At 46.0% G+C, this 24646-nt stretch overlaps 1 protein-coding gene across 1 annotated transcript in view; it reads left to right on the top strand.

Moving 5' to 3' along the window:
* GLI3 (GLI family zinc finger 3) overlaps window positions 1–24646 on the top strand; it is a 558606-nt gene that overhangs the window by 442257 nt on the left and 91703 nt on the right. The window contains exons 7-9 of the mRNA XM_069613300.1: window positions 647–848; window positions 21295–21511; window positions 22611–22727. Coding sequence (XP_069469401.1) covers window positions 647–848; window positions 21295–21511; window positions 22611–22727 — 536 coding nt within the window. The remainder of the gene's footprint in view (window positions 1–646; window positions 849–21294; window positions 21512–22610; window positions 22728–24646) is intronic.

The following is a 24646-nucleotide window of genomic DNA, read 5'->3' as shown; positions in this document are numbered from 1 at the left end:
GTCATGCTTAGTGGAACTATAATCATCGCCTAACCAGGAATGTGTTTATGTACCAATGCGCCGCCACTTGCCAAAGTGTGAGGGTTATCATTAACATTGCACAGAAGCGTTGCTTGGACATGTGTTCACCGGTTTGTACTGTGTGCAGCATTGCTCATGCTACCATATTTTCTTCTTAATTAATGTTGATTAATGTAAGAAAGACTGGATCTCGATCTGAACCTGATATTTGAAAGGTTTATTTTCGGCTCCCGGAGTGTGGCTTTGGATGCGTCGCTACCGCAAGCATGAACCGCTCCTTCTTTGCTTGTGGTGAATTAATGATGTGAATGTCTAAGCAGCCGTCAGATTCATAAATCACCTGGAATGAGCGGGGTAATACACAGAAGTCTTTTTCTTTTGTTTAGCAATTTATCATTTCGCCTGCACATTAATAAACAGAGCTCCCCTGAGGTAAGGGACTGGAAGACACATTTTTCTTCCTAATTCTCCTCAATTGTAGTCAGTAGATCACAGGTGGGGAGTGAAGGCGGGTGTCAGGGGCTGTCCCCACTTCTGCGCCGTATATCTTCCTTGTCATTCATTGATACGTAGGTGGGTGCACGTGCTGTGGCCATGTTCTGATGATGTTTTCTTTGCCTCTCAGCCTCTAGGTTCCCTAGCCCACGGCTGTCGGCCAGGCCAAGCAGGAAGCGCACGCTGTCCATCTCGCCACTCTCCGATCACAGCTTTGACCTGCAGACGATGATTCGGACATCTCCAAACTCCTTGGTCACCCTTCTCAATACCTCACGCAGCAGCTCCTCGGCTAGTGGGTCATACGGTCACTTATCTGCGAGTGCAATCAGGTAGGCACTTGCAGGACTTGCACCTCTCTGTCAACACCACTGCCTTTACTCATGATAAGATATGATATGATAGTTTATTTATATAGCGCCTATACTGGGCCTCATTACACGGTAGGCGGTAAGGGATTACCGGCACCAGTAAGGGCACCGGTGCCGGTAATCCCTTACCGCCCTACTATGAGGTCCCTTAGCGTGTCCCTCGCCTAACACCTGGTTTTACCAAGCGTTATGGAAGGGACCCGCTAAGGGACTTTAGAGCTAATAACGGTACCCTATGGGGGCTCAAATGGGAATGGGGAATGGTTCCTGGAATGGGGACTTACCGGGTCCTCCAGGGTCATAATGACCCGTTAAGTCCCTATTCCGGGAACACGGACCCGGAATGTGGTAAAGGGGTAGCGCCATGGCTACCTCCTACCGTGTAATGAGGCCCAATGTGTTTCAAAGCGCTTCAAGGCAGGGGAGCGAAAACAGGAAAATACAATGACATTCTTACAGGCCATGAACAGTAAGGATGTGAAATTAACTATCGTACTCGTCCTGATGACATTTCAAATAGTTCTGGAGGGGAGTGGTGGGGGAGGAAAAAAACAAGTAAGGGGAGGTGGGAGGAGACAGATGAGGTTGCTATCATACTAGATCCAGGGAGAATTCTGATCGAGTACAGTACAAGTGCATAGAAGAGGTGCTCAGTTCATCCCTGGAAAGCGATGAATCAGGGAAATGATTCAAACCTTCACAAATGAATACAAACCTCCCCAAACTCAACAAGAAATGAGCCTTAGCTATTCCCGGATCTGCCAATGATAATGTGTCTACTTGGTAACGACGGCTGTACTGATCGAGTGGTCTAGAGATTTTGCACGTGCAGCAAAAAATATAAAAGATGTAATTTCCAAGTGAGAAGTAACATTTCAGAAATGGCACTGAAAAGGTGCAAATGTAGTTCTTCATCCATCCAACATTCAGTTGAATTGGTCTGAAAGGCAGGGCAAAAGTCATTTTCTTGATATCCGTTTCACATAGTGGTAGGGTTCCCGGGCTCCACATGCCATGGAATGTAAAGCCCCGTCCCTCCGGGGAGGGCTCCACTTGTTTTCAGTCAGGAGGCGCAATAATCGCATCATCAGTGGCATTACGCAGGTTCAGTAGCCACCTATCACTATTGATACATTAGGCAAAATGACCAGATTTGTGCCTCAACATTTCCAATATTTTGCTGCAAAATGTTGAGTTCATTCACTAAGAAATACTTTTGAGCTCAGATCCACCATATACGAGTGGGATCTGAGTTGCATTGTCGCCATCTTAAGGGGTCTGGATACATTGTTCAGTCAATAACCATACATCCTAATTGTATATGGCATAAAGTGCACAATACAAGCTGGCAAAGTGATATCGCATGTCACTGAGGAATTCCCTCTTAGGTTAATAGAACAAATATGTGATTTGCTGTCCAATTATATTTTACATGTGATAGCAGGCAGCTTATTTTTTTAAGAAACAATCACATTTTTCTCCATCTGAGCTTCAGTGCTTCAGGTTATTTTTCCTATTATAACTTTGAAGTGAAGATATGCGGAGCAAGTATTTTAAGTTAACGCATTTCAAATTTCAATTTTCTGTTGAAGATGTGTCGGAAGATGCACATTTATTCTTCCACTCACTAGAGGCCAACCTGGGAAACAATGAAAGGAATATTACATGCTTCCTTATCAGCTAACGACGAGGAACTCTCAGAGAAAGCTCACACAAAAGTGATCGGAAACAAGAGTTTCCCTTTCCCCCAAATGTCTATGTGACATTTGCCAGTGTTCTTGCAGGGAGGTGTTTCAACAATCCAATTTGCCAGGATGTTGCTGGTGGTATTGTGATGTCCGAAATGCCCTGTTCAATGTTAATGCTGTAATGTATCACAGAAAGAAAGGAATTTGAAAAGCTTGTCGTAACTTTAATAAAGTGTTGCGCTGGCAGGTGGAGTTGTGCTCTGTGCTGGCTCATAGAGCAGGCATGGTCTCAACTCAACTCAACACAACTGTAATAACTGATTACAAAGCAGGAGTGATGTCATTTCTTTATTACAGGTCAATAGTGATGTCACAACTAGAATGTTATAAGAACATTATTTACAGGAATGTATATAGTTATTGCAGGCCCCCATGTGATATATAGTAGATAGAGTACCACCTAATGTACGATGTAGAGATATTTCAAGTCAACAAGGGGCTCTGTGGCCAAATAGCAGACAAAGGCCAAAGGCGGAGTTCCTTATAAGGTCATGGACCTCAGAAGTGACTTGCAATGCTCTTTTGCCATTGGGTAGGTGGTAGTATATTCCCTTTAATGCATAGTTACATCACCCTGGCCTTAACTATTTATTATTATTATTATTATTATTATTATTATTAAATGCCAAATTATTATTAACTACTTGGGCCCTCATTATAAGTATGGCGGTAAGGTAACACCAGTGCCGGTAGCCCTGGGAATTGGGAATGGGGTTCAAATGGGAATGAGGATGTACTGGTTCCGGCACCTGTGAAAGGGCAATTACCGGGTCCAGCGGGGCCGAAATACCCTGGTAATTGCCCATTCTTGGGTGCCGGACCCGGTTGTGAGTTTTTAGGTCCTTGGTGTCATATCAATGCTGTTTTAAGAGATCATCCAATTGTTCATATGTAGAATATACATACAATTTTAAGGTTGGAAAATGATGGTTATCGCAGTTCAGTTTGTAATGTGTTGTAAACAAATATTGTAAGCAGAGTTAATATAACCCACACAAAACTGATTTTGGACTTATCATAGGTGGCATCATGCAGATAGTGGGCAGTATTAAAGCTCGGCAGTACACAAATAAACATTCTACCTTATGTGTCTGCTTATCAACTAATAGCAGTACATTTTCACAGCACTTAGTTCAGAATAAGGGAATCTTAAAAGCTGGTCATGACTTTAATTAAATGCTCCAGTGGCAGCCGACATTCCGCACTGTGATGGCGCAGGCAGCAGTACTGTGACGTCACAACCAACTGTAATGATGTATTCCATTTGTCTGGTGATGTCATTTTCTTCTTAAAGTGATATTTCAACTTAACTGCAATAAGAATATTTTGCGCTTCACATTATATGCGTCCATGTATTCTACTATTACCAATGTTTACCTTTTGTTTACATGTTTCTGATGTTTGTTAATCTGCTTAGAATCACATGCTGTGCATAGGTCCGACATCCAGTGGTCACTGCGGAGTATTGCATTTTGTTTTTCGTAGTCGAAAAGGGGACGTCGACAAGGCGTGTCTGTAACACTATCCCTATAGTGACGTGCGTTGTACCCATAATCCCTCACGCGTCGAGGTCCCTCAGATTGTTTTTTTCCGACCAGCTTCTGGTCGCCTTACGCGGAGTTCCTAGAAAGACATTGCAAATACTTACTACGGACCTCGGTCCTTAATTATACTTATTATATTGTTAAAGATCCCTCCCCTCGACGTTAGCTGTGAAGCTGTTTCTCCGCCGAGCAAGTTTTCGACGGAGGGGAAGAGACAGAGGAGATCCTTCGGCGCTGCCGAACACGTGGCCTGGCCTCACCGGCCAACATACAGTAGGGAGAGTGGGGGTTCGAACTTTTATCTTCTCTTTGAGAATGTCTTTCTTTCTCCCCTATCTTTCCCTTGGGGTTGTTATCACCAGTTATTATTGCCTCAGCTATGGAGAGGACACCTTTTAAGTTTTGCCCACGCTGTAGGGGCAAATACACTTGGAAGGACAAACACAAGCTCTGTAATCGTTTCTTGCCCCTCGATCATAAGGAGGACAGCTGCGCGGCCTGTAAGCTCTTGAAACCAAGAACTCTTAAAGAACGCAAAGTTAAGAGGTGGGCGGACTACACTATGTCGAAGTCAGTTTCCTCACCCGCTGCCGCTGTTACAGAAAGTGACGAGGAGGGTGATAACTCGACGTCCGTTACGGAAGTCATTAACCCCCAGAATGAGCGCTCGCGCTCCTCGACGTCCGTCCCCGGCCCCGACGGGCTCGGCTCACGCCCTCCTCATGGGGATGAACACCCCGGTGACAAGGATGCACACAGACCCCATAGGCCTAAGCACACAACCCACGGCTCTTCTTCGTCGAAGACGAAGGATCCATCAGCGCCGAAGGGGACGCAGGGCACTCCGGCGTCTACCTCAGACCGTAAGGGTCTCAAGCCACACCCGCAAACGCAGCCGCGACCAGCGATTGGGCTTTCATCAAACACGGGCGCTACCCCAAAATCATCCGACGTAACGCTCCATAGAGCGGCCGTCGAGGAACAACGCGTAACGCAGGCAACGTCGACATCAGAGTCCTCTACTGACAAACTCGTTGTCGAGAGCCTGGCGAGAATTGTTTCCGAAGACACACGTAAGCGGACGACGAAACAAACGTCGAATACCGCACAAAAAGCTATAGAAACGCCGGAAAAGCATAAGAGTAGCCAGGAACTGCCCCTTTCATCTAAGGGCACTTCGGAACTACCGGAGGGCTTTTCAGATGGAAACCTTTCTTCGACGTTGTGGGAGCGTTCTAAGCGTTTTGAAGGTGAAAACACTGATTTCCCCACTCTAGACTATTCAGGGGTCCCCCATGAGACCCTTGAAAGACTCCATTCTTGTATGGAGAAAATGGAAAGGTTTTTGGGAAACCAAAACTCACCCACACCCAAAAGACTAAGAGAATGGCCCCAGGATGACCCTAGGGTCAAAATTCCTAGGCTGTTTCCCCCTTCTACAGACGTATATGACCTCACGGAAGAGGAGCAATACCTCCAGGAGGATGATGAGTGTTTGGGTGGAGAGGAAGAACATGAGGAAGAGGGGTTTGAAGAAGATCCTTACACTAGTGCAGGAGCTTTCGAAGAAGATACAGCTACCTCGCAGCCTTGGCAATCCCCATCAGTGCACTCAGACCCTGATGTCTTTCACCCTTCTCCTCCCAAGGATTCACCTATTGGAAACACCTCTCCCATAGATGACCAACCTTCACTTAATGCACTATTGCGCAAGGCAGCAGCGCATTTTGAAATAGACACAGGGGAGACTCTTCCTGACATAGACTTTGTAGAGAAAGTTATTAAAGAAAAAGCCCCTGTTAGTCAGTCTATTCCGCTCCTGGCTTCTATAAAGAGAAGAATAACTCCTTGCCTTTCCAATCCTGCCTTAGTCAGAGGCGTCAACCCTCGGATAGAAAAGCTCTTCAGCCCTTCGCCCTCTGACCCGTTGTACATCAGAGGCCATTCTATTCCGGACTCCCTCGTAATTACTAATACAAGGAAAAGAGCAGGGGTACCACTATCCACTAGTGAGGCACCACCTGACAAAGAGGGCAAAAAGCTCTACGCACTTGGGAAGAGAATCACGACGTCCACCGCCTTTTCAACTAGGATTGCAAATAACAATTCCCTACTAGCTAGCTACGCAGATGCACAGTGGAGCAAGCTGCGCAGCGAAGCAGAGGACGCACCAGAACCCCTGCGTACACGCCTGTTAGCTACAATCTCAGAGGGAACTCTTGTAAACCAGGGCATCGTAAAGAACTCCTTAGATGCCGCAGAGACGGCTGGCCGTGCCCTGGTTCAGGGAACACTTCTCAAACGCCATGTCTGGCTGCGCAATTCGGGATTTAAGCCGGAAACCCAGGCTTCCCTGATAAATAAGCCCATAGAAGAAACACATCTGTTTGGGAAAGCAGTTGATGAGGCCCTAGAACATGCGAAGAAAGAGTTTGATACCATCAAAACTCTTGACCAAATTTCTAGGCCCCCTAACAGACGCGGCTATGGCAATAGACGCTCCTTTCGTGGCCAACACCAGCAGCAAAACCAACAGCAATTTTACTCTGCTACCAACTGGCCCTCTAACCAGGGTAACAACACCCAGTTCAGTCAAAGAGGCCAACGCCGTGGCAAGGGAAGAGGTCGCGGCTCCAGCCCCAAAGGTTCCACGCCCAATACCAACAAATGACCCGAAGATTCGGGTCCCCTCCCATGCATCACCGGTCGGGGGCCGGCTAACATCGTTCCTTTCAGCATGGGAGGGAATATCGTCAGACCGCTGGGTATTATCCACCATAGCCCACGGATACTGCATCGAATTCAACGGTTCCCCGAAGTACAGACCCCCACGGAACCGACGCATGACACCGGAACACCTCTCCATTCTTCTACAAGAAGCAGAAGAGCTACTGAAAAAAGAAGCTATAGAGGCTGTCCCCCTATCTCAGGTAACAGAAGGTATTTATTCAGTGTACTTCCTTGTACCCAAAAAGGACTTAACCATGCGCCCTGTATTAGATCTGCGCCCAGCGAACAAGTTTGTCAAACCCCAAAGGTTTCGTATGGTGACCTTGCAGGAAGTAATCCCACTGTTATCACAGGGGGATTACATGACAACACTGGACATGAAAGATGCATACTTTCATATTTTAATGTTGCCAGCGCACAGAAAATACCTCAGGTTCAAGATAGAGAACAAACACTACTACCCTTCGGGATAGCATCTGCACGAAGGGTATTCACGAAGGTACTGGCAGTGGCAGCGGCCCACCTGCGCAGGTTATCCATCCTGGTATACCCTTACCTCGATGACTGGCTCATAACAGGGGATTCTTACGAAACATGCTTCTCCAATACCCAAAAGACTGTAGACCTTTTGTTCCAACTGGGCTTCTCCATCAACGAAAAGAAGTCCAGCTTAGACCCCAGCCAAATCAAACAATTCCTAGGGGCTCTAATTCGAACAAAGGACGGCCTCGTCTTCCCCTCCAACGAGAGGGTCCAAAACATGCTGTTTCAGATCCCCCATTATGTGGCAGGTCGAGAGGTGACGGTACGCAAAGCAATGCGCTTGCTAGGAAGGATGGCGTCATGTATTTATTTGGTACCTCACGCATGCCTGCGCATGCGCCCAATGCAAGAGTGGCTCAACAGCCAGTGGTGTCAGGCCAGCGGACAATGGGACAATCTAGTGGTGGTCTCGCAGGCCTTGGTTCTCTCGCTACGGTGGTGGACAAAAGAAAACCTGTTATTAGGGAAAACTTTTGCCACACCCGCAGTGGAAGCCACTCTAACCACAGACGCATCCCTTACAGGATGGGGGGCTCACCTATCCCATCAGACAGCTCACGGAGCGTGGACTAAGAGCTTAGCATCCAAGCATATAAACCTGCTGGAACTACTAGCGGTGTTCAAAGCACTGAAAGCCTTTCAGGAACACCTACAAGGAAAGACAGTGATGGTCCTCACAGACAGCACCACAGCCATGTACTACCTCAACAAGCAAGGGGGCACTCACTCTCCAGGACTGTCCAAGCTGTCCCAGAACATCTGGAAGTGGGCTCTCAAACACAACATGTTCCTACTATCACAACATGTACCAGGGGAGCTCAATATGCTAGCAGACAAACTCAGCAGAGACTTCCCCCTGCCCGTAGAGTACGAATGGCGGTTACAAGAAGACATTGTCTTCGACGTCTTCACACAGTGGGGTTTCCCAGAAATAGACCTGTTCGCAACTCTGGAAAACTCTCAATGCCAAGATTACGCCTCCAGGTACCCCCAGAACCAGTCCAAGGGGAACGGTCTATCGATTCCATGGTCAGGGAAATTTGTTTATGCTTTTCCCCCGACTCCCCTTCTCAACAAGATAGTGCACAAGATGCACCAGGAACAAGTTACCATGATACTGGTGGCCCCTATGTGGGCCCGACAGCCATGGTTCGCTCACTTGTTGAAGATGTCTCTACCTCCTCCAGTGAAACTGCCCTGCCCGTACAACATGCTGTCACAAGACAGGGGCAGGACACTGCATCCATGCCCTCAGACCATGAACTTAGCAGCCTGGCTCCTGAGGTCATAGAATTTGGACATTTACAACTTCCACAGAGGTGCATGGACATCCTCAGAGAGGCCAGAAAGCCTAACACTCGTCACTGCTATTCTAGCAAATGGAAAAGATTTGTCATCTGGTGTAGAGGGAAGAGTATCAACCCCGTTGACTGCTCTCCCACACAAATTATTCTGTACTTGACCCATTTACTGGACTCGGGTCTAGTATTCAATTCTATTAAAGTACACCTGGCAGCACTTTCGGTTTACACCACTTCACAACTCAAAGTATCGTGGTGGAAGATCCCAGTAATCAAAGCCTTCATGGAAGGGGTAAAGAGAATACACCCTCCAATAGCAAACCCAGCTCCTGGCTGGGATCTAAATGTGGTACTCACCAGGCTCATGGGGTGACCCTTTGAACCCATGCACAAGGCAACTCTTAAAGATCTCACTCTTAAGACTGCTTTCCTAATCGCTATTACCTCCATTAGGAGAGTAAGTGAACTACAGGCCCTTCTGGTTTTAGACCCCTTTGTAACAGTTCACAAAGATAAAGTGGTTCTACGCACACACCCAAGGTTCGCACCGAAATTCATCTCCAAATTCCATGTCAACCAGTCTATAGAACTACCAACGTTCTTTCAAAATCCTTCAAATCTAGGAGAAAAAAGCCTGCATACACTTGATGTGCGCAGAGCTGTCATGTTTTACATGGAAAGAACTAGTCCACTGAGAAAGACTAATCAGTTCTTTGTCTCGGTGGCAGCAGGAAGAGAAGGAGATGCAGTTTCAAAATCCACTATATCTAGATGGATTGTACAATGCATCACTCTCTTTACACTCTTGCTAAGAGAGAACTACCCTTCAAGCCAAGAGCACACTCTACTCGAGGCACTGGGGCATCCATAGCATTCATTGCAAATGTTCCCTTGAGTCCATCTGCAAAGCGGCAACCTGGAGTTCTGTACACACCTTTACAAAACACTACTGTCTAGATGCCCACTCTAGATCTGATTCCCAGGTGGGACAAGCAGTATTAAGACATCTTTTCTCTACTGTTCCTTCTCACAACCCACCTCCAGCTCCGGGTACTGCTCGCTAGTCTATGCACAGCATGTGATTCTAAGCAGATTAACAAACATCAGAAGACAATGCATTACTTACCGTAAAAGCATTTCTGATGGTTGTATCTGCTTAGATTCACATGCGCCCACCCTTCCTCCCCGCTCGGATGGAAGGAACATAGACATCCTTTTCTATATCTCTCTCTTTTCTGTACTCACTCATGTCTAGAAGGCCCCTTCAGGGCAGAAAAATACAAACAGAGGGACCTCGACGCGTGAGGGATTATGGGTACAACGCACGTCACTATAGGGATAGTGTTACAGGCACGCCTTGTCGATGTCTCCTTTTCGAATACGAAAAACAAAATGCAATACTCCGCAGTGACCACTGGATGTCGGACCTATGCACAGCATGTGAAACTAAGCAGATACAACCATCAGAAATGCTTTTACGGTAAGTAATGCATTGTCATACCACATATGGAATTGTTATTTGCATACCACATGTTGTTATTACCCTTCAATTGATCTCAGAAGGATGACAGACGAGCTAGACTTGTTGGGATTGAAACCTGTGTCCTTCAGGTTGCACACACATGCTTGCAATGGGCTTCAACCCCTAGAGATTTTATAATATTTTACTTCTCAAAATAGTGCACTAGAAAAATGCATTAATGCATTACGTTGGATTTTTAACATGTTATATACGTTTACAGATAACCTTGAAAGGAGTTGTATGCAGTTCACACTGTTTTGACTGGGTGTATAGCTCAAGGATTATATGCTCGCTTTTTATATGTGGCCAGCCTGCACTTAGCAAGTTTGAATCTCGGGAAGGGCCAACTCAGCCCTTCAGCCTTCTGAGGGTCATACATTGAGGGCTATTAAATTGAGCAATCATAACAGCTATTACTACAGCACTTAGAAGTGAAGAGGAATTTGGCATGGAGTGTTAAAACAGGCAATTTATATAATGCATTAATGCATAAGGATATACTAATGTCATTCATTATACATGTATGTGTTTATATGCACTTGCACACACACGCACACACACACAAATGTATAATTCCAAACATATATCCATACATACAGAAATCTAGGGCTAGAACTGGTAATTTATCCGGATGAACTTCTCCATGGACAAAGTTAGAGGTTTCTCCCCACTTCCACCATCCTACCATTCACATATGTTCATGCACCACAAACATTCATAAAGTAGAAAGAGGAAATTAAAGAGGACGGAATTAAAAGCATGTTCTACCTCAGTGTAAAAGCACAGAACATTAAAAGCACGCTCTGTAGCTGTTTGGGGAATGGTGGTGATGTCCCTTGCCCTCAGGGAGCAGCTTGGCGTGAGAGGGGATAATAGTAAACAGTCCTGTCTCCTGTTGCTTGTGGGAGTGTCATGTGAGCCCAGGAATGCAAGTGCAATATTCACCAGGGGGAGAGCAAGAGAGAAGGGGCTGGAAAGGATTAACACAAAATAAACTACATCATGGTGAAATGGGAAGAGAAAATGCTAGACCACATGGTTGAAATCAGGACAATCTCTTTGAGATATGAGAGGGAAAAGGATTCAAAGATGGACAGGGAGAGCAATAAAAAGGGGGAAGGTACTCGGTGTATGGAAATAGAAAGGATGTACTAGTAGGAAGGGCAAGGAGGTTAGAATTATGGGCTAGTGAGGGGGTTGTATAAACTCAGATGTAGGCTAAAAATATAGAAGAATGTTTTGGATAAAAAGATGCCACAGATCAAAGAAAAATATGGGTGGGCTAGGGAGGGCTGTGGATGGAAATGTGGTTAGAAAGACAAAAGGTATGGTCTGTATACGAGATTAGAAGTGAACAGGGTAAAAAGACAGAATGTGTCATCTGGAGAGAGGATTGGATGGAAAGATGCGTAAGGTAGAAAGACAAACGGTGCAGTTTAGGGGGAGTTGGATTGATAGCTGCTGCAATGTGTGTGTCTAAATATAGAATAGACTGGGAGTGGATGTGGGCTTGTTCCACATGGTAGATGACTTTTGGATTGTCAGAAATGTAGGCAAATCAATGGTGCTGCTTACCCTCTCACGGCCCAACCAACATTCTGCATCTATGGGCTACTGCTCTGCCCTGAGCTGGCAGTAGTTTCTCAACACTGTGTAATTACATATGTCACACATGCCACAGCGCCGCCTCATAGACATCACAGGGGTTTAACCTCCAGTTCATGGCCACATGAGCAATGCATTGTGGGTATGAAATATTAATATATAGTAGTAACACAGGCACACACACTATCACGTGTTCCTATTATTTCCACACCCAGAGGCATTCAGTTCGTTTTCTAGGCTTCAACTAAATGGAAGGCTGCCACAAACACCACATTATTACCATTTATATATCTGCGGAAGAAGTCCACCTTTCCCCTCCAGATTCTTGAGATGGATTCATCAACTATCCTAATACATTATAGTCAGAGTTTTCAGTATAATAAAAATAGAAGGGCTTACCTTCCTCTTACATTCACTTCCCAACTCATCCATCGAACAAGGAACCATACTGCACACCTTCTAACCTGCATAGATCACACCTTCATTAAAAGATGTCAGACTGAATCCCAACATCCCTCAAAGTCCCCACCCTGTTTCTAACACTCCTCAGTCAGAAAATCTCCTAGAGAAATTCCACTTCCAACAAGTTCAGTTATACGTCGAGCAGACAACATGATGCACGAGGCGTAGCATGGACTCATACCAGTGATGGAAGCAGAATGAACACTCTGAGTCATCTAGGACAATCTAAAGAGCAACAATAATGCTGAGCATTTTCCTCAATGTACCTGTGGCTTTCAACACCCATTAGCAAGATATACGCATCTCTGGGATTGGATTGTTCATAGATTCACATGCTGTGAATATTCCCCCTTGTCAGGCTGGTATTTCTCTGTAACATAGAGCAGTTTAAACTTGACCTGAAAACCCTCAGTCCCTGTTCTGCTCTAGTACAGTCATTTTCGGTCATACTGCCCACATCCAATAAGAACACCTCCCTTAACTCCTCCCCTGTCTGCCATTTTCAGATCTGTTACTGCGTGTTAGTGTAAGGAGTCCTTACTTATTCTCTCCAAGTATTCTTCACAATATTTCGACTTTTGAAAATGTTCAACAAAAGATTTCATCTTTTCGACATCTTCTGGACGACCGGCATTAGCAGCAATGTTGCTGGGCCCGTGGACCATTCACACCGGCAGTAATCTTTGTCGACTTATCATGTGCGTAGCTGGCCCTACCTCATGGCCGAATCCACAAGTAAGAGCCTGTTGAAGGCCTGTACCCACTGCGGATTGAAAAATGTGTATGTGGAAGCTCAGCACAATGAATGCCTCTACTGACTTCACCCTCATCACCTCACTAAGGACTGTGAAATCTGCCAGTCCTTCTCCAACAAGACGCTGAGGGATTGTCACCGTCATCTTGTTGTGTGTCTGCAGGACACCAGCGGGACTCTGACTCTTCATCTGTACGGAGCCATGCCTCGCTACAGCATGGCAGGACAACCCAGCGAACCACCTCTAGAAAGAAGTCTAGGTCGCATGAGGTCCACGCAATCAGCAAGAGGAAAACCAAGGATGCTTCGATCGCAAGCCTAGATCCTCCCACAAGGACCTAACTTCACCAAAGGTCATTAGTCCAGGGGTTTCTACAGAAAAGAGCAGCCAATGCCTTTTCCATTGCTACCGGGAAGCAACCCTGTCAGGAAAATTCACATCGAAATCTAGTAGCCACTCTTCATCTTTGGCAGCAAAAGCTACCCCGTCAACGCCGTCTACGAAATCGGCATCAAGTAAGTCCTCGTAGACACCCAGACCAGACACCTTTCAGGTCATCTATGCCAAGGCCATCGACATCATCCACCAGCACCCTGCCAACGAAGCCTTCAAGAGCAACAACCCCAATGCTTTCTCAAAGGATCACCACCACTGCCATAGCAACAAATGTCTCTGACACCCCAACCAGCAGAGTGTCAGTACTGGCACCTTGCCCATGAGCATTGTATTGTAACCTTGGAGTGGACGTACAAAAAGAAGGTACTGTTGTAGTAGAGCCTAGTCTTTCTTCATCTGATGGTTTAGAGGAGCACGAGGAAGAGTCTGTCATGTCACCTCCTTCTTCCCCATCACGCAGGACACCACCTCCTAGAATGCAAGCTGGTTCTACACAGGGTGAGGCAAGCCTGATCAGACTGCCAGTACTACCACCCTTGAACACATCTGCAGCAGGGGACAATGTGCCTCCAATGCAACCAGCTGCTTTTTATCCACCTTAACCACACAGGTGGCAACCTTGCAAAAGAGGCTACCTGCACTGGCTCAAGCTACGGGACCGCCTGGATGACCTCACACAGATATCCTTAGGCCATCCAGGGAGGATGATGACATTCCACAGCCCCTCAGGAGAGGTGAACACCAGTCAAGGCCTCGGCTACTCTCAGATACAGGGATGGACACAGATCCCAACCACTTGGAGGATGTGGCTTCCACACATTCGTCCCACACTGATGAATTTGAAGATTAGATCACATCCAATGGGGAACTGGATTATATCCCAATCAGGGAGTCACCCCTGATGAGATAGGGGCCTTCCATGAGCTTATGGCCAGAGCGGCTAAGATGTTCGGCCTTACCCTGGAGGAACAACGCAAAGACAGCATACGGTATCAACGCAGAGAACAGCGTAAGTCAATGGTGTCTATCCTGCTGTTGGAGAATGTCTGGGAAGATGGCCTGGTCACCTTGGCCCATCCCACTACAGCCCCGGTGAAGAAAGACTACTTCAACAAGAAGGACAGGGCACCAGAGAGTGCTCTTGCCTGCGTCTGCACCCAACCCACACCAGACTCTGTTGTTTCTACTGCCGCCAAGAAGAGATCAACCTCCTGCTCTGTTCCCCTGGATAAGGAGGGCAAACGCCTCAATGCCTTCGTAAAGAAACATATTGCTACCGCAGCCACGACTATCAGAGCAGCAAATGCAATTTATATCCTCGCATGATATGATCGCAAGTTGTGAAGGTCCTATTCTGGAGTTTCTGCATAATGACAAAAAATAGGATCTATGGACATCTTCCATGAGGGCAAATTGGCATCAGACCATGCCATCACCGTCTCGGTGGACATCACCGACAGAGGCTTTCACCAACTCAGAAATGGAGTGGTCCTGTGCAGGCAGGGTTGGCTCAAGGTCACAGACTATCAACCTGATGTCCATTCCCGGGTAGTAGATATGCCCTTCGATGGAAAACACCTATTTGGGAAAAAGGTGGATGAGGCTGTACAGTCCATTAACATAGACACAGAAACCGTTTGTTCCCTCTGCACGCCACAATAGAGGCACCTGTCCTTTTTGCACTGGGAAAGTGCGTTATGGTAGAACTTTGCGGGACAACCGCTCAAAGTAGCAGTCTTCATCCTCCCACAAAACACTGTACTCCTCAGGTGACAAGTATAGAAATAAATCTCAATCCTACAGGGATTCGCAATTCCACCATGGCTCCTCCCAATCTAGGTGACAGTCCGTCAAGCAAGCATGACCAGCCCAGGGCCCTGTTCTCCCACTTCAAAACCCCCGTCAGAGGACGACTGTCAAGATTCATCGAGGAATGGGGAAACATCACGACTGATGAATGGGTGCTATCCCTTGTCCATCAGGGTCACTTGCTGGAGTTTATGGACTTTCCACCAGACATTCATCCCGCACACAAGCCAGAAAGGTTGCAACACCACCTGCTACAGGAAGTGCAAGCTCTGAAACAGAAAGGGGCAGTGGAGAAGGTGCCCAAGGACAAATTGAGCTCAGGAGTCTACTCCTGCTACTTTCCGGTAAGGAAAAAGGCACTGCACACAAGTTGGAGGCCTATATTCGATCTACCGGTGCTCAAAAAATTTCAAAAGGCACAAACGTTCCTTATGGTGACACTGCAACAAGTTCTGTCCCAGTTAAAACAGGGAGACTTGTTGGCATCCATCAATCTTGTGGGCACTTATTTTCACATCCTTATTCGCTGCTCATAACAGTGCTACCTATTCCTTGTGGTGGCAGGAGTGCATTATCAATTCAAGGCCCTTCCCTTCAGTCTGCCTTCTGCTCCATGGGTGTTTACCAAGTGCCTTGCACCAGTGGTTGCTCACCTGCCGCCGAATGGGCAAACACGTATACCCGTATCTAGACAACTGGTTGATGAGAGCCCCCTCCTACCTGCTGGCAGAAGTCAACACCATGGCCACTATCTAGTGTCTGTAGCAACTAGGTTTCTCCATAAACTTCCCAAAGTCATGCCTGGTTCCATCACAACAGGCACTCCACCTTCCTGGGAGCAAGACTCAACACCTAAACCTGCACCACCAGGCCCTCGGATGAAAGAGTGGTGGCTCTTCTGAAAAAGGTGCGCTGCCTCAGAAGTGCCCAGGTGAACCCGGCCTGCAAGTATAAGTCTTTGCTGGGGGTGTTGTTATTGTGCATCCTGTTGATCACTCACTGCAGGCTATGCATGCGGCTGATGCAAGTATTCCGGGATGCCCCTTGGATACAAGCCTCAGGGTCCTGGGACGACCGCATCATTCTGACACAGGCTTTCAGGCGGAACCTTCACTGGTGGTTGGCCAGGGAATAACTGGTGAAGGGTGCTCCTTTCCAGTTGCCAGACCATCAGGCCACCCTTATGATGGATGCTTCACAAGAACGCTTGGGTGCCCATAACTGTCAGGACCAACACACAAGTGGTCTATCGTCCAAGGAGGAAAAGAGCCTGTACATCAACCTGCTGGAGTTCCGGGCAAATTTCTGCACTCTGAAGTCTTGCCTCCCCCTCTTGACGGGGAAGGTGGTACGGATTTGCACCGACAATACAACGTCCATGTTCTATGTCCGCAAGCAAGGGGGAATTCAGGACCCACAGCTTTCCAGGGAGGCTCTGGGCACTGCAATATGACATGTTTCTTATTCCCCTCCATCTGCCGGGGATTCAGAATACCCTAGCGGACTCCCTCAGAAGGGAGTTGCGCTCTTGCCATGAAAGGGAGTTGCACGAGGATCAACTTCACCTCTTGTTCCAGACATGGGGCACAACGGAGAGCAACCTTTTTGCCACCTACGACAATGGTTATTGCAAGATCTTCACCAGCCGAATACCTCCATCTGGAGAGCTCAGGGATCGCCTTTGCTTTTCCATGGGAAGGGAAGTTCCTGTAATCATTCCTGCCAGTGCCTCGAGTCCCTCCACACCCCTGCCTGGCTGAGACAGTTTTGGTACGCCAACCTCCTCGCCCTCTCGTCAGCGGCTCCCCTCAAGCTGCACCCTGTCTCATGAGGATAGCTCAGAAGCAACATGCTCGCCTTCGAAGCAAGACGACACAGAGCAACACAGGTTCGATCCCCGGGACCGTGCTTAGAAAGCTCTCGGTATTAAGCGCATTATAAATAACCAATCATATCATATATCACCCACACCAGACAATCCTGTTCAGCAACCAAGGGAGCGATACTGCACCACAACCCAGCCTTACTCAATCTGATGGCCTGGCTCATCTGTTCTTAGAATTTGGATCTCTGTCCCTTCCACGGGACTGCCAAGAGATCCTGGCCTGAGCAAGGGCTCTGGCCATGTTGAGCTGCTACAAGAGCAAGTGGAAACATTTTCTGGTGTGTTGCAGAAACCATCACTTGGGGCTTAAGACCGTCTGACCAGAAGACATTTGACCTTATTTGTTGTCTCTGGCTCATTCAGGCTTGACGTATTCTTCAATTAAAGGTTATCTGGCTGCAATCTCCACGTAAACCCGCTCCAGCGAGGTCCAATCCCTGTGGTCCCGCGGGCTGGTGAAGGAGTTCTTACATGTGACATTTACTGCTGGATGACTGCACCTTTTTGCCCACCGAGCCGACTGGATGCATTTAGTCTGGTTTATTGTTTTCAATCCAAAAGGTCGGTCACCCTTGTGGGATGGTTGACTGTCCTACTTTTGGATCATCTGAGTCATTTATTTTATTTTATTTATTGTGCATTTGTTAGGTGCTTATAAGTAAATTGTGTTTCAAAGCGCCCACAGGGCAACAGGGAGGTAAAATGGGATATAAAGCAATTAATACACTATTGGATGAAGAGGATGAAGAGGAACCTAATAGGCCTTGTGAGCATTCGGAGCGTGCATGTGCAGAGCATAATGCCCCTCATTGGCTGGCTCATGTACCCAGAACTAAAACAGAAAATGGATACTCACTGTGTTGTTTCACCATTCCTGAGCTGTGTTCTTTGAAACTGGTGCCATGTGAGCTGGTGGGTTATTCTTCAAACCTGCACTTTGGGGTTCCTTTGGTCCGTGGTCTTGGGTTTCTGCAGATCCCTTTACCTCGTTTGGCCATAGACTTACCGGAATCCTGCTTTGTTTATCCTCTTCCTTGTGCTTATGGGCCTCAATCTGGAACTGGAGTTGTTCCTGAGGGTCTCCTCTGGCGTTCCTTTGCATTGTTTGCTATCTTCACTGCACCAGTGAGCTTGAACTCAGACTTGCCTGACTTTTACCCAAAACCACGGCTGTACCCATTAACAAAAGGGCTCAGACTGCTTGGTATCAGCTCACACAGCTCCACAAGATTAAGCCCTTACTGCCACCATGGGCATATTGAACTAACGCAATAAAAAATCATTTCTGATATCGATACAAAATTGAAAATGACCAGGATCTATGATAGATAATGATACTGCCAAAGTTGCAGTACACTTTAACATTTTAGCAGTTGTGGGTAGAAGATGAGGATTATAGAACTAAATCCATCTTAACTGCTTAATGTGTCCTGTTTTTGTCAAATGATCGGGGGTGGCAGTTTCCTGTCCTGAGGAGCAGCTTGTCCTATCATTGAAACATCGAATCCATTTGGATAATCCCCACACGTACAACAGGGCTTGCAGGCTCGCTTGTTGGCTTCTTTTCGCCTGACAGGATCAACACTGTAGCTAGAAGGTTCATATGGACATGTTAGCTCTCACACATTTATTTTAAGGATTTTTTAAACCTGTCTCATTCGATGGAGGACACAAAGACCCCCTTCCAATGCCCCCAAGTGTGTAGTGGCTCACAGCCCCACCCCACATCTATATAGCCTGCAAAAATGTGAGGGAGGATTGCCAGGATGAATAAGACTGCAAATGTGTTAGTCCTGAATTAGAAGATGACTTAAGGTGTTCTGAGAGGGGTCACTTAATCTCCCCGGAAGTTGTGTTGGTTGCTACCAGGTCATGGGAATTTCCCTGCTTTGTAGATGCACAACCAATGTAAATCTGGTCATTGATCATGATGCTGGAGTTAAGTCCTCCACTTCAAAGCCCAACTAGTTGTTTTCTTGGGCGGTAAATGTGGCAGTAATTCAGTTATAGTCAAAAAACAAAACAAAATGTTATTCCTGCTTGTTTGTCGCTATGCCTGTGTCTGTGTTTCTTGTCTTTTGCCTCCAAGCTTCATATGCCTGTTGCCCCCACCCCAAGCGATCTAGAACCACCAAAGGTTCATATGTATTTGGAACTATGGTGAAGATTCTTTTGTAGCATCCAGTTTATTGAAAATGCCCCTGGTGTGCATGTGTACCTTCTCTATTAAAATAAGTGTCAGCACAACTCTGTTGCCTTCCCAATATAAGAAGTGCAATATTTTTAAATTATATTCTGATATGTGATTTTTGCAAACGTCATAATACCGTCAATAGCAAATGGCAATATTGTGCTGTTCTATCCTCAAAACAGCACTTAATTGTGAATGCCCATAACAACTAGAATGTGGCAGCTCTAGTTTCATATTTGTACAGCGAAAAAAAGAAAAAACAGCACTACATCATTGTGTGCTTTGATAAATGGCTTGTACATTGAAGAATAAATTGAACAAACTGCCACAGAGCTCAGTGAACATGAAATCAGCTATTAGAAGAAAGCTTGTGAACAAATTCTAAGCCTGATATGCATCTTGTGATTAATGCCCTATCAATCATCCGGCACCGCTACCCTAGGTAAGTCGCACTGTAATCACTCATGGCTGCTTACGAGAGCACTGGCAGGGACTACCGGGCTGTAATAACTGAATATTATTAGCCATTTCTTCCCAACCCTCACTGTGAACAATTACCGTCCTCGTCGCTGTACCCAATTTTTAGCAAAATGACGCAACGTGGAATGAAAAGCGAGCCCGCCAAAAGCCTGAGGGAATGATCTCGGGTATTGGTAATGATATTCTGGAATCGCGCAACTATTGCCACAATGTGCCGTTGGTTAGAAAGGAATGCAGTGTATCCCAAAAGGTTTTACTTGATAGAGCATGGCAAATACACCCACATCCAAGTACTTCAGGAAACCAATGATATAAGTAAGAATCGTGTACCCCTTGCATTCACAGACCTATTTTTTCCACATAATGTGATTAACTGAAACCCTAATTAAGATGAGAGACTGCATTTGCATGCAAATCTTAATTGGTCATTGCAAGGACCCTTGACTTCTTTTCTTCTTTTTTAAAATTTTTTTTAGCAGCTTCACAGAATAGACGCTGGATGCACTTGTCTGCTAGCGGATTCCACTAAACAGGGAGGGCAGAGAGTGCTGTTGTTTTCAGGAACAATGCTAGAAAGCACTCTCAGAACATCTTACAGTTTCCACAAGAGGATTTTGTTCCCAAGAATTTATTTCTGAAGCATGCCAGAAAGAGGGGCTTGGCAATGCCTACTGCTAAAGAGGTCTTTAGGCTGTAATGCAATTTCCTTAGAATTCGCTGTAATCGGGGGAACAGTGGTGGCTGCATAATGAAGTGATGACAGGTATTAGCATGCATAATGGGCTTTAATAGACCTTTAATGTCGTTTAACGCGCAGCGGGCGAAGCTCTTTCCCATTGGAATATTTCTCGGCTGACGCTCATTGATCACCAATTTCGGAGGAGAGAGGTTAATCCATCAGGCTCCGTAACCAAACAGCACTGATGGAAATTCTTTAGGTGACATACTGGATGCGCCGGGCCCTCCATCTTTGCAAACAAATGAGTGATATGACAAGCATGGTGTTCAAAACACATTTAGCCAATTGATTTTCTTTCCTCTTGTAATAAGATCTAGAGACATATGAAGGAGCTTAGCCGGGGCCCGATTAAAGGAATCGCTTCGGACGCAAGGTAAAACATTCTGCCAACTCTATGGTCACCGATTCAAGTCATACATCACCCACATTCACTGGGGTCATTTTTCTGCAAGTGTGTTATTGCAGTAAATAACACACACTAACTCGAAACTCTTTTTGATACAAAGTTTCAGAACGGTGTTGTCCAGTTCATTTTGATTTCTACTATTATCTATTATGTGGCGGGGAAGCACACGTTGTGGAACCCCGCATTTACCTTTAAGTTCTGTGTTTGCACTTGTCACATTGTTTGAGTATATGCTCTGGCCAATGCCTAACTTTCTTCTTTTCCTTTGGATCTTGTTTTCTCCTATTGCAGCCCAGCTCTCAGCTTCGCCTACCCGCACACACCGGTATCCCTCCAGCAAATGCACCAGCAATTCCTAAGTCGGCAGCAAAGCATTGGTTCGGCCTTCGGGCACAGCCCTCCACTCATCCATCCTGCGCCAGCTTTTCCTACCCAGAGACCTATCCCGGGCCTCCCCAGTGTTTTGAACCCTGCCCAGGTCAGCTCCGGTCCTTCTGAGTCCATGCAGGTGAGAGTTAACGAGCCCAAACCTTTGCTGCTTGTTAAATTTAGAAACCCATTGTCACGTGGCCCATTCATCATCTCAGTCACATCAGCACAGTTAAGGCGGAAGTATTTGCAATCCTTCTTTGTCACGAGTCAGAAGAGTGACTCTCTAGCAGTTGATTGGCTGAAAGCCCTGTGTGCTGTAAATTAATTACCACACAGTGGCTTTGTGTACTAAACTGCCTCTGCTGGATCCCACAGCTTGGGTCGGGTGAACAGAGCCCAGTGGGAACAAGCTGCAAGCATTAGAAATGAAATGACTAGCCCCTCCATCAACAAAGCTGAGTGGGGCTAACATGTAATAGGTTCATAGACTGCTCGAGTTCTTGTTTCATTATGATTTATGGATTTGTTCTTCCTAGGAGCCTACAAAACGGAATAGGTGGATTGCTCTATTGGCCCGTGCTGCTGTCCTTATTCCTTCCATCTATAACTCATAGAGAAAGGGCCTGGTTCTACCATAAATTACTGCAATGCTTGCATTTTCAGCTCATTTTGGGATTGGCTATTTCTACTTTCAGTAGTTCATATCTACCCATTAAACCAGTATGGTCCCCCTGAAGTTAGCAAAGTGCATTCAACGCAGGAGGTGTACCCACCACATATATTGCAAACGAAGCAACACTGGTACACACCCAGCGGTATGAGAAGTTGGCCTTGTCCAACCAGGAAACGTTCAGTTTCACAAATCAGGAGACCTATTTTCGTTTTGTAGTGGTGGAAAGGATTTATGATGGTAATTATGACCCGTGGAAAGAACACTGCGTGCCTTGAGTCCTCCTCTCTTGTGGCTTGCTGTGACCGACCCAGGCAGTCATTTTGACGAATCGATCTACACAGATTAACATTGCATCTAAGTATTTTGTTCTTTCAGTTTTATAATGAGCATTAACTAAGCAGCCATTCCACAACTTAATGCTCTGTAATTAAAGTGTAATTGCATGTCCGATATAATTAACAGTTGCGCCTTGACCGTGTTTCAAGCAGATGTATGTTTTTGGCTTTCAACTGCCCATTTATCAAAGCTAATTTTGTCTATGAATAAAATGTCAATTTAACAGCAAAGTAAACCAACGAGCGAGTCCGCAGTGAGCAGCACCGGGGATCCAATGCACAACAAGCGTTCCAAGGTAAAGCCGGATGAAGATCTGCCAAGCCCCGGAGCAGGACACATGCAGGTACTGTGCTACTTCATTACCCCTCTCGGCATCATTCCACGAGTCATCCATCGAACATGCGCACAGAAGAAGGCTAAATGCTGCCATAATGTTTTTGACCGCCTGGGCACCCGAGTGTCCCTGAGACATGTCCTTGCTTACACGTCATCTTGCATGCAATGGCTCTGTTACTGTCAGTGGCATCAGGCATCCGCAGTTCTAATCTCTGCCTCATACTGTGGAACCTAAGGTGAAATCCTCTGTGTATTTCTGTCCTTATTTGCCAACATTTAAAATATGTAGAAGTTGGCCAACTTCTCCATGATGTGGACAATTTATGCAAAACTATTGCAGAAACAAACCTCTGTTATACTTTCCATTCTCTCTACTTATTTCACTTTGGTTTCAAAACTAGGTTCATCAATAAGAGTTTGGTCGTGTTGCAGCTGGAACACTGTTGAACAGAATTACTATTAATGCACGCAGTCAGTGCTGGTCATTGGGCCGGCTCTCGGCGGATCCGAGATCCGGCTTCCGATATGGAGCTGGATCTCAGGATCCGGCCAGAGTCAGCAGCCCGAGCCCATGAACTGCGCTGGAATACTTTTGAAAGAAAAAACAAGTGCCCGCGACGGCAGCATTGTCTTTTACCGCGGCTTTGGCACTGGTGTGTAATGCACAATGCTCACGACATGTACAACTGATTCCTTTCAGTTGTACATGTAGTGAGCATTGTGCATTACACACCAGTGCCAAAGCCGCGGTAAAAGACAATGCTGCCGTCGTAGGCGCTGTTTTTTTTTTAAGTATTCCAAGTGTCCGCTAGGAGCCCCGCCCCCTCTAGACCACGCCCCTCTGGCACCACCCCTCACCCCCAGATCCTCCCCCGACCCAGGCCTTGTGTTGTGGGATCCCCCACCACATTTTTTCATTTCCACCACTGCATGCAGTACGAGAAGTTCCTTTTGATTCAGAGTCATGTGGATTCTTGAGTTATTCTCCCTTTTGGAGCCCTAACAAACTCCATTAGGGATTGCATATTACTACATACGGTAATGTGGTAATGTTCTGTGTGAAGGGGATCTCCAACAACAAACACATGATGGTGAGATTCAGTATTTAAAAAGAGGTGCAGTAAAAGTAGCATTGATCCTTTCCCTGTTAGCATGAGTGTTGTGAAAAACGAAATGAGCACTAGGACAGTGTCTATAATATACTCAGAAATGCATGCATTCAATCATTTATCACATGCATATTTGTACGATTTAAAGATCTTTAGTGATTCTTAAGTTCCCAAAATGCTCTTCGATTTCATGCAAAGCACCCATGAGCCCTCGTTGGTGCTTCTTGTCCCCTTCCGCTTTCTCCTAGATTGAATTCAAACCATTACAATAGTAGAGTATAAAACTGTCCATCTTGGTATTTTAACCTTCTATCAGAAAGTAATGTTGAAGGTTTTTCATTTTTGATAATGTGCTTTGCTCAGTAAGGTTAGTATATTCATGTTGTGACTAAAATATATACTGGAAGTGATCATTAGAAATTAGCATTGTAGCATTTTAAAAGCATTTTAAAAGCTGTTTTGCAAAACAAAAGACCCATCTGCCCACCCCCATTCTTGAAGATATCTGTTTTTTCCTCTGTTCATTCAGATGCCAGTAACAGTTTTGGTAGATCTTGAAAAGGTACTATATATATAGAAACAGAGAGAGAGAGAGAGAGAGTGACGGGGGTGTTTGAGTGTAAGGTACAGCTAGTATAACACATACGTTGTCATTCTGGCTCTTTTGATGCAGGCCTATCTAGCAGGAAAACATGGGTATAATGAGTGTCAGACTTATAATTTCCATTTCACATAAAATTAGAGGCTAGTGTGGGGACCTCTCTCAAACACACACACATGCACACTGATATCTCCATCCCAGTGAAAATTCATATTG

The sequence above is a fragment of the Ambystoma mexicanum genome, chromosome 5p (genome assembly GCF_040938575.1).
Source record: "Ambystoma mexicanum isolate Mex_15411 chromosome 5p, UKY_AmexF1_1, whole genome shotgun sequence".
Classification (NCBI taxonomy): domain Eukaryota; kingdom Metazoa; phylum Chordata; class Amphibia; order Caudata; family Ambystomatidae; genus Ambystoma; species Ambystoma mexicanum.
Note: the sequence above shows the minus strand (reverse complement) of the source record. Positions and strands in the feature narration are given on the sequence as shown.